Here is a 10,819-nt window from a genome sequence, read left to right as displayed (position 1 = left end):
TTTCAAGGACCGCCTACTTCCATCTACGTAACATTGCAAAGATCAGGCATATCTTGCCTCAAAACGATGCAGAGAAACTAGTCCATGCATTTGTTACTTCTAGGCTGGATTATTGTAACTCTTTATTATCAGGGAGTACCAAGAAGTCAATCAAGTCGCTTCAGCTGATTCAAAATGCTGCAGCTCGTGTACTAACCAGAGTTAGGAAAAGGGACCACATTACTCCGGTTCTGGCTGCCTTACACTGGCTCCCTATAGAACACAGGATAGAATTTAAAATTCTTCTTCTCGCCTACAAAGCCCTTAATGGGCAGGCGCCATCTTACCTTAAAGAACTCACTATACCCTACTGTCCTACTAGGGCATTGTGTTCCAAGAATGCAGGGTTGTTGGTTGTTCCTAGAATCTCTAAAAGTACAATGGGAGCCAGAGCCTTTTCTTATCAAGCTCCACATTTGTGGAATCAGCTTCCAGTAGGCAGACACCCTATCCGTTTCTAAGAGTGCGCTTAAGACCTTCCTTTTTGATAAAGCTTATAGTTAGGGCTGATTAGATTCAGCCCCTAGTTTTGCTGATATAGGCTTAGTTTGTCGGGGGACATCTTACTTCTTCCTTCTCTCTGTCTATACCCGTGTACACTCATGTTCCAATTAACCCAGCTTCCCCAAATGTCTTTCTTTTTGGTGTCTATATACGCTGGGATCCGGAGTCATGGATGATCCTGCGGTCCTGTGTCCTGGATCGCGAGCGCTGGATCTTGAGTCGTGGCTGTGGTCCTGGATCATAGGTCCTGGATGGATATCCTCGTGGATTCATCTTCCCATTATACACACATGCATTTCCAAACATTTGGACTACCTATGTTGCAAATGTATTATCTTTTCAATTTACACACGGCATCTATTGCACGTCTGTCCGTCCTGGGAGAGGGATCCCTCCTCTGTTGCTCTCCCTGAGGTTTCTCCCATTTTTCCCTTTAAACTTGGTTTTCTTTGGAAGTTTTTCCTTGTACGATGTGAGGGTCTAAGGACAGAGGGTGTCGTATTGTCATACTGATATTCTGTACACACTGTGAAGACCACTGAGACAAATGTAACATTTGTGATATTGGGCTATATAAATAAACATTGATTGATTGATAACACGGCAGGGTCCGTGGCAGTTTGTTTTCATCTGATTTCAAATAAACAAAGTCTTGGTTTTTAGAATATTAAACTTGTTTCGCCAAATTCAGATGATAAAAACAACTTTTAAGCTTGTAAAGGCATAATTACAAGCGGCAACTTAACGTCACAGCAGGCATAACAACAGCCGGCGTTTCTTGTGAGTGTTTCCCCGGGAAACAAACAAGAATACACACAAACGCGTCACAGATTATTTTGCGGTATTTGGTTGCCGAACGACATCATGTACGCAGATCGCGACGTAACTAGTGGACGGTATCAGTACTACAAGTAAACAATTAAAATGTGTAATTTTTTTTTCCAGAAATTACGTTGTTTATAAATTAATCTGAGGGCCGCAAAAATAGGAGGTTTGGCCCATCCCTGCTCTACAGGGTCGCTACAATACATTCAGCAAGGTATTTTCTTTCATATATTTGTTGATTTATTTTTGTATCAACTCCTTTCCTCTATCTCTTTTTGTGCATTTATTGCATTTTCATTCTAATCCTGCAATGACGTTCTAAATGGTATTTAATCACAACCCTCATTGCATATTCTTCCATACAGCTTCTCTCCAACGGCCTTAAAAAAGTGAACCCTCCAGGCTTTGATAAAGACTGCCTCTTACCATTTGATGAAACTCTCTCGCAGCACAAGAAACACACAGGAGAGCTTTGGACTGATCTCAGACACTGATGATTTATTGGGAGTTACGGATGGAGAAATGCCAGAAACATATTCCTTCTATGCTTTCCACATGTGGTGAAATTACAATATAACTTTCCTTTAATCCTCAACACAATCTCACCTTCACCAATTGAATCTTGGAAGAACAATGTACTCGTTATTTTTGAAACACTCAATATCCCAAATAATCATTGGTCAGACTAACAAAACTTGTCGTTTATCTTCCATGCTGAACGTGCATCAGGGTTCATGTTCATTATTGATTGCTGCAAACCAAAGACAAGTTCATAGTTCTTCATAGTACCACTGGGTTCTCAACAATAACAGACCAACACACTTACACACAAATACACATGTACTGTAGTGCTAGAGCGAACAAGGATACATATGTAATACATTGAACTATAGTTCACATGTATGTACAATGTGTTAGCTAACAGGACGTCAGGTGTGAACTGCTTTGACCGAAAGGGCCTTTGAGGAAGATATTGCACCAGTCAGAGGGACGCAATGTTTTACTTACTTGGGAAAAATGATAACATTTAAAAGGAAGGATGTCAGAAAAAGTATACAGAAAAAAACTAAATGACTTCATAGCATAATACAAGAAACGGTATAAGATACATGTTGTAAAAGAACAGATTTAAACATTGCGTTTACATGAACTGTGATTGTACAGAAACAACACAATCAAGTAGTATGTGTATGAACAGCCTGTAAATTGATTTTCTTTTTCTTAAAGATTTTTTCGGGCAACCAGTGCCTTTATTGAAGGGACAGAGTTGAAAGGGGAGGATAGAGGAGATGACACTCAAATGGTCCCAGGCCCAGATTCAAACCCTGGTCCTCCGCACTGGGAGGCAAGAGCTGTTTGCCATCAAGGAAACACATCGAACCAGCTGGGAAACATTGGAAACTGTCCATTTATATTTTCAGCAAGTTCGACTAAGACTGAAGTGCTAGTACAAAAACATTTTATAACAACACCTGGTAAAAACAAATAAGACTCAACTTCCATACCATTCCAACTTAAGCAATCAAGAAACAAACTTTGTCTCAAAAAGTGATTATGTGATAGGCTCCTCCTCAAGTTAAAAGAGACTCTTCTATGAAATCAGTCTACCACGAGAGACACACCAGGTTCAGATGAAAGATCACTTACACATACAGGGTCCAATGTATTCAAGCCTACCAAGGCATATGAAAATGAATAGGTACTGAATACATTTAACAAAACCAGCATAGACACATAATGTGCTTGTGTTGGCAACAATTGATCACGTTTAAATGCTGGTATTTTGCTTTTCAAATAAATGTCTGGCTTTGACAATTTCTTACTAACCTGGAATTTTCTTTTAGGGACACATCGATACTTATATGGTATTGGACAAGACAACTGCGAACCAAAATGTGTTGTGAGCTTGTTTCAGTAAAATACATATAGTGCTGCATGCTCTGTGTCAACATCAAAGCAAAGAAACTCACATTTTTTAATGATTTCAAATATACAAGGATTGTATAATTCTGTAGAGCAGCGGTTCCCAACCTTTTTAACTCGGGGCCCACTTAAGAATCAAAAAACATGTTCACGGCCCACATTCAACCATAAACAATACGGAGGCTAAATAAAGTTCTGATTGGTCAATTCAGAACATTGAACATGTTGTAAAGTAGAACAGACCACTGTCAAGGACTGTAATGACCGTTGCTAAGGAGGATCAAGAAAGAGAAAGGAAAAAAGGTTAAAATAAAATCTTAATAATGAAAATGTTTCCACACAAATCATGTTTTGCAAATGATTTGGCGGCAAATATTGAATTTACATTTGCACCCTTTAATATGTTATGTGGGCTCTTAGATGAAGACTGCACACAGTTAATAAATACAACTATTCTCCTGGCTTAAATACATATTTTTAAAAGTCAATCAAGGAGTTATCTTAATTTAAGGTGTTTGAAGAGTAGATCAAAAATACAATTTATTTTGGAAAAAATGATTGCCAAAAAAAATCAAAGGATGGCTCAGCACGCCATGACATGGGAAATAGTTAGCTCTAACGAAGAGTGGAATTAAAGGAACAATATGCTTGCCATGTTGTATTTCTGGTGGTATTCGGTTGTCAACCTATTTTTGTTGTGAAATGTTGAAGTGATCCTACTGACTGTATCTTTATTTCTTCTGTTTTTGTCTGAGATGAGAATTTCATCTCCTATATGTTATTGTTATGTCCATGTGTGTGTCTTTAGCCTGTACAGAAAATAAATACAATTATTTGGCGGCCCACTTGCAATGCCTTCACGGACCACTAGGGGCCCACAGGATGGGAACCGCTGCTGTATAGGATTACATATTACACCATTTATATTGGATGAAGTTGAGTAGTTGTCTAAATCCTAATCAATAAAAGTCATGTACATCAATACTTATTTAGTTCCTCTGATATAACAGTCCTTTAGTGATGCAAATCTAATGACCTCTGCAATTGAAACCCTCTTTAGTCACACATGCAGAGCACACAGTGTTCTCTGCATTTAATGCATGCTAGTAATAGGAGCAGTGGGCAGCTATTGTACAGCGCCTGGGGTGCAATCTGGTGTCTTGCTCAAGGGCCCAGGAGGTGAACTGGGACCTCTCCAAGTACAAGTCCACACTCCATATTTAGGTCTGTTCGGGGACTTGAACCGGCGACCCTACAGCTCACAGTCTAAGCCCCTACTGACTGAGCCACTACCGGACACTACACTACATCGGTTAGCTGACCTTTCTGCGCTTCTTTGGTCCAACACTTTTGGTTTACAATGAAAATCTTCAATTTAATTGAGGTAACAATGTGATTTTCAACCACGTGTCAAAAACACATTTGATTCGGCATAGAATTTGTACTTAGCTCGAGTTTAAAGCAAAAGTTTTGTTGTATTTCAGTTTCAACCTGCAACAGGTTGAAACAACACAGCCAGTTTTCAAAATGTGAAAGTATGGTATTGGTTGACAAAAACAGAGCCAGGCAAAGCCTATGAGATGCAGCTCATGTACATGGGGGACTCGTTAAAGTGTTTTTAAAATATCACACAAACTTTCAATTGCGAGGTTCATTAAAGTGTATTTTCAAATGAAAAAATAAAATAAATCAAGTCATATTTGCTGCCGGAGGCTTCCAGCACAAAGCGAATGCATAGAAGATGTGTGTACACAAGGTAAATAGTTAATAGTTTATAGTTTAGATTAATTGTTATTATTCAAGTTCCATGAGTAATTAAAGTTTGAAATAATAAACACATAAATACATTATGTAATGTCAGATGTATTATAGTAATATAGCAATACTCTTAAACAACAAGTATTGCAATAAATGCAACAAAAAGGTGGCCAATACATTTGGCGTCTGCAACTGGCCTGGGAGTTCACAGATACCGTGACCCCACCCCTCACAGCAGAGACGCTTGTTCAAACCAGTTTTATTCATCGTTAATCATTTGCTTAACTTCTCTTAGTTCAATAATGTGCTGAAATGCCACTAATTCCTTTTGCAGCCGAAACCCACCGCAACATCAAGAAGTAGTGCATTCAAACAAAGCATTAGTCACCCAGTTATACAACAGTAACACATACAGATATCCTTCACCTTAAATGTAACAATTCAAAATACATTTGTGTAAGTGCATGCTCTCTTTGTTACATCTTAACAGGAAGTTTTCAACCACTCCTTTTCATTTATTTAATTCTCATTCAAGTTAACTTTTATAAAAGCAGATCAAGACTGAATATTTATTTTTAAACTGCCATTTAACCCCTAAACATCAGTCCCCAAAGTCAAATCCTTCACTTCGAACGAGAACGCGGTAAATGCATCTTATAAAGTTGCATACAAAAAATATATTTGAGGCAATGAACTCTGCCATCTTTAGGTTCCAGGCACCACTTCATATTAAAACTGTAAAGCCCAAACATAGAAAACAATATTTGTGGCATTTTACTTACTTGAATCTGACAAATCCAGTCCAATAAAACAAAAAGATGTTGCTCGCTTGAAGAATCAGAAGTGTTGCGAGTGTATGGCCAGAGGGCAAGACTTATAAACACATTTAATACCCAATAGCATTGTGAGGCTGAACAAAAGGACCTCTTGACTATGTAAATGTAGTCTTTAAAAAACAAAACATTTACTGACTTGTAAATATTTAAATAGCTTAAAGTAATGTTGCAAAATTACAACCGGGGGCCTTACAGGGTTAACACATGCAATTAGAAAAGCTGCACACGCTGAGATAAGATGGCAGGGAGTGTAACGCTTCTGCCTTTGCTAGGTTTTACTAATGTGATCATTAGCAGTGTTTCAATGAAAGAAAGTCAATCCAGTCAGGCTGGAAGGGCTTGGGTGAAATGACTCTTAGTGATAGGCCCTCAACCCTCTTTTTGGGAGGAAAACTATTGTATCCAGTCATGACTCAAGGGTGCCAATATGGTAACACTTCATTTAGATCGGCAGATGTGGAGATTATTAGCTTGATTATTATTAGTTGAGACAATCACAGTTAAAGTTGATAACAACAGCAGATAATGGAGATGGTTCCGTGTGGCAAGTTGAGAACATCTCCACAAATCTGCTCACAGAGACTGGTGGAGGAGGATTTTCCATCAGGTGGTAACAATAATACTGATATAAATAAGAAATAAGGAAGCTGGTATGTTGAAACTGTTTCTATGATTATATTGGACTGGCACTATATTTTGAATTAATTGTAATGCATCTTACCTCTCATGGACAGGTAGTTTAGTAATGACTGTTGAACAACCCCTGTTGCATGTGTTTCAGTGATGAAACATGAGAAAGATGAACGGCTATGGTGCGCAATGGTAATGAGATATCTTTAAAAAAGAAGCAGAATAAGGAGTAATAGCTGGGCAGGTTGATGTGTGTCGAGCTCTGTGTTGTCATGCTGTCTTTTTTTTCCCAATTTTACATTGTAAGTTAAATACAGTGAATGTGCATCAACATACGGGACCTGCTACCTTCAGATGCTGCAGGGGCTCATTAACTGAAGCATCTTTTCAGACAGGTCATGTGAGAATCCCCCACGTCTTCATAGATCAGTGCTGACTGCTTTACTGACTGTCCTGCTTGCTGATACTTGCTGGAAAGTGTACCTTGAAAGTGTTAACATAACCTACAGAACGAGTCACAACTGTACGCGTGCACACACTTACATGTGTCATAGATGTGCTCTGGTACTTGACAATTGACAAGTAGCATTGTAGCCCCCATTGCAGTCAAACCTGCGAAGAGCCGGAATGATTAACATGTTGCCGAGTTTGTCTGTTGGACCTGTCCACCAATCAATCATTGTGGATGATGATTTTTTCCAGATGTCATGGGGTCATATGAGGATCTCCACCATGTCGTTGTCCACTTCCTGTTGGATCGGCGGTGCTGTAGGGAGAGCCAGTTGCTGTTGGTGAGACTGAATGGCGAACCGTCTCTCGAGGATGCTGCTGTGAAACACTGGCACATCTGCATAGAACAGTTCAAAACATTTTTAATTAGTTAGCGTTGCTGATGGTCCAGTCTCAGTAAACAAAACAAAACCAAAAAACATCAGGTATGAAGCGCAACAACTAAAATAATAATTTTGTTTACTTTATTGTGATAGAGATTTTAGGTCATATGGTCCAAGCCTTTTTCTGATATGTTTGTCCTGATTTACAACAGCCATCTGGAACTTATGCTGCGTTCACACCGGACGCAATGCGAATATTCGCTTTGCTCTAATCACTCTTATTGCATCGCTCTAAACGCTCGAGTTTCACCGCGGCTGTCAGCTGTGTTTACTCGCATCATTCAAACAAGACACGCTGGCTTGGGAGCTACAACTACAACAAAATTAACATATTTTACCGTGAATTAATTGTAATACACGTTTCAAAATGATGCCGACGTAACAACATACCAACATGATACCGGTTAGTAAAAACCATGAATTAAGGCTTTGACAAGTCTGCAGACAGACGGCAGGCGAAAAACCCTTTAAAATGCCTGTTTTCTGAATGGAGATCGGATCGATCAGGCGAAGCTAACGTTGGATATGCTCACACAACAACGGCCTACAGACATAAATAAACCAGCGACTGTATTCTCCATGACACAGACAGTCTATGGTTTGTACTTGTTTCACTTTTGTCTAGTTTCTGAACAGATATGAGGAGCTGTGAGCTCTGAGTGCTAACAGCTAACGGCTGATGTCTTGGTTTAGTGGTTCGAATTGAAGATGACGTTATGGCAGTTTTACGCGCCGTCGCTCCGCCCGCCGAACAGCCGATCGCCCCGCCTACACTGCGTTACTATAGTTACTACCCCAGTACTAAACTGCAATGGAAACGCAACATAAAGTGAGCCTGGCCTACCAAGGCCTAACCATACCGTACTAAGCCGTGCTAGGTCCTGCAGTGGAAAAGCACCATAAGTAAACCTAATACCCAAAAAATGGGCCAAACAACAGTATTTTTTAAAGGTTTAAATCGCTGGGCTGTTTGTTTTGTAGAGGAGAGACCCTGTGGATAACTAGCTCCTGGTACAAACATCCTGAACAGTTTAATGTTAAGTTTTTATGTGTTTGATGTCCTTTTGTTGTTCTGTTTATGCTTTTATGTTTCATGTGGAACTACTTGAACAGGTCTCCCTTGGAAAAGAGATCAATGATCTCAATGGGATTTTATCTGTATAAATAAAGGTTTGAAATGAAATGAAATTTATATGAAACATTTAACTATTAATATCTCTAAAAATGTCTGGCATCAAAAGGTAAATATCTGTTCATATAAATCTTCAGGAAAATCTTTAACAGTGTTTTCAAATGGTTTTCAACCATTGGAAAACATCCTCACGTGGATTCCTTTAATCATCAGGTTGTCTGACAAAAGCTTGTATAATTCATCCAGTTTTAAGCCCCATTTTTGTTATACACTTAATAGATCTTGGTCATTTTTAACTACATTTTAATCAGAGGGTTAGTTAGCAAGCTGAGCAAATGTTAGCTTACAGTCCATCGACCCTCTGCTCTGTGTCCTAACAGGGAAAGACTGATATTTAACATTGCTTGATTCAGGGGTTCTACAGGGTTTACTCATTGGGTCCATTTGTTTTTGAGTGCTTTAGACCTTTGCCTGACTCCTCCAAGTTATTGCGGTGTGATCAGAGCCTAAAATATCTCCGAGATTATACTGACATGTCTGACAAACAGTTTGAGCTGACCTGCCAGGCGGTCGGGGATGTAGACTGGGCTTGGGCTGGGCAGACGAGCAGGCAGAGTCATGCTCTGCACGGCGGGCGTGCTGGGTTTGCTATTGTCCTGACTTTGTCCTTTGTCTGTCTGTGTGCAGCTGTCCCTGCTGCCTGTCTTCGAATGGCCTGCATTCATTGGGGTGGAAGGAAGCACTGGTGAAGGGGATGAAGAGATTGACTCAGTCCTGATGGACTCTGTCCGAAACTCAGAACCAAGCAAAACCCCTGCAGGAACATCAGCAGAGATCAGTTGTTAAAAGTGACATCCATCAGCTGTTCTCAAAAAAAGGCTCACACATGGTAATGAATATTGGTTATTACCTAGGCTGCCCTTCCAGCTGGTGTCCTTGCGTTCTTCAGTGATCGGCGAGCTACTGAGGCCGAGGCTGTGAGAGAGCAGTCCTGAACCACCGGAGCCAGTGTTCGAAATGGACATCAGGGACTTGGAGGGCCTCATAGCAGATTGCGCATCTGACTTGATTGGCTCCTTCTTGGAGCGCTGGTGAAGCACCTTGATCATAGCATCTTTCTCTATGATCTGGGCATGAAGATTCTTTATCCTGTATTAGGCAGAACAAGAGCATGGACCTGAATGGAGCCATAGTTCCAGGACAACGAAACCTAGAGAGCTATGTGAGTGCAAGTACACCACGAGTTAAATTATTTGGACTAATGACAAAAAGTACACATTGTAACCTTTAAGTTCTGATCTCCTTTGTGTTTACGCTAGCTTTTTACAAACACACCAAAAAGACTAAACATCAAGTCATATAGACTGCATCCAGTGGCAACATTGGCTGGAAAATGAAGCAAACACGGAAGAGCCATCAACTGCATGCCAGCCAAGCTCCTTGAATGGCTGCTTGAGGCTGACTCCAGAAGGGAGTTAAAAAGGCTCTACTTTATAGAGGAAATGGACATGTTTACAGCCTGGTACAAAAAACAGGTTTGGGCTCATAGATAACTACTCAGTTATGAAAACTGTATGGGGGTGAATTTTTATATAACTGAACCATTTAAATCCATCCCAGGTGCCTCATTTATAAACTTTGCGTAGGATTCACGTGAAAAGATGGCATACGCATGAACAAAGGAAGTGCATAAGCACACAAATATTCTGTAATGCGGCGCAGCTTTTGCGGGCTTCACGTAACACTAGGGATGTAACGATATACCGAATATCGCGGTAAATAAACGTCCCAATACCGTTGTGAGACTGACAAAATCTCGCGGGAGCACACACAGCGTAAAGCAAAACCTCCCAGACATGTGTTGATGTGTACGGCAAAGTATGGTTTGGAAACTATATCATTTCCTTTTGGAGGGCATGCATAACACGGCATAACACCAGAGCCTTAAATAAAATATTCGGTTAACGCGACCACTGCTGTCCCAGCAACATCAGTACCAAGCGAGAGAGTGTTTTCCAGAGCAGGGGATATTGTAAATGCCCAAACATCCCAGCTTATAAATACCTGGAAATGTGGACATTCTCATATTCCTAAAAACGTGTCTGATGATGCTGAGTGAGTGACTAGTGAGTTTGAGTTGAGTTGAGTTACTTGAAAAACTAAAGTGAAACTTGATTTATTTTATTGCAGGGTCTGATTATTAAATGTCCTTGTTTATTTGTGAGATGCAGTGGCACAAAGAAAATGCCTACTTTGTTTGGTAGTACTATAGGTAGAAA

The 10,819-nt window shown here is 40.0% G+C and overlaps 1 protein-coding gene across 8 annotated transcripts in view; it reads right to left on the bottom strand.

Annotated features, from left to right (window-relative positions):
• Positions 1-1,839: 1,839 nt before the first annotated feature.
• The window catches only part of amot (angiomotin), a 120,551-nt gene continuing 111,571 nt past the window's right edge, over positions 1,840-10,819 (bottom strand). For all 8 annotated transcript variants that reach the window (XM_071205531.1, XM_034099531.2, XM_034099532.2 and 5 more), the window contains 3 exons: positions 9,451-9,689; positions 9,100-9,354; positions 1,840-7,362 (listed from right to left, as the gene is read on the bottom strand). In XM_071205531.1, coding sequence (XP_071061632.1) covers positions 7,229-7,362; positions 9,100-9,354; positions 9,451-9,689 — 628 coding nt within the window. In that variant the 3' untranslated portion in view covers positions 1,840-7,228. The remainder of the gene's footprint in view (positions 7,363-9,099; positions 9,355-9,450; positions 9,690-10,819) is intronic.

Source organism: Pseudochaenichthys georgianus, chromosome 14 (genome assembly GCF_902827115.2).
Source record: "Pseudochaenichthys georgianus chromosome 14, fPseGeo1.2, whole genome shotgun sequence".
Taxonomy (NCBI): domain Eukaryota; kingdom Metazoa; phylum Chordata; class Actinopteri; order Perciformes; family Channichthyidae; genus Pseudochaenichthys; species Pseudochaenichthys georgianus.
This window is presented reverse-complemented; position numbering and strand designations above follow the sequence as displayed.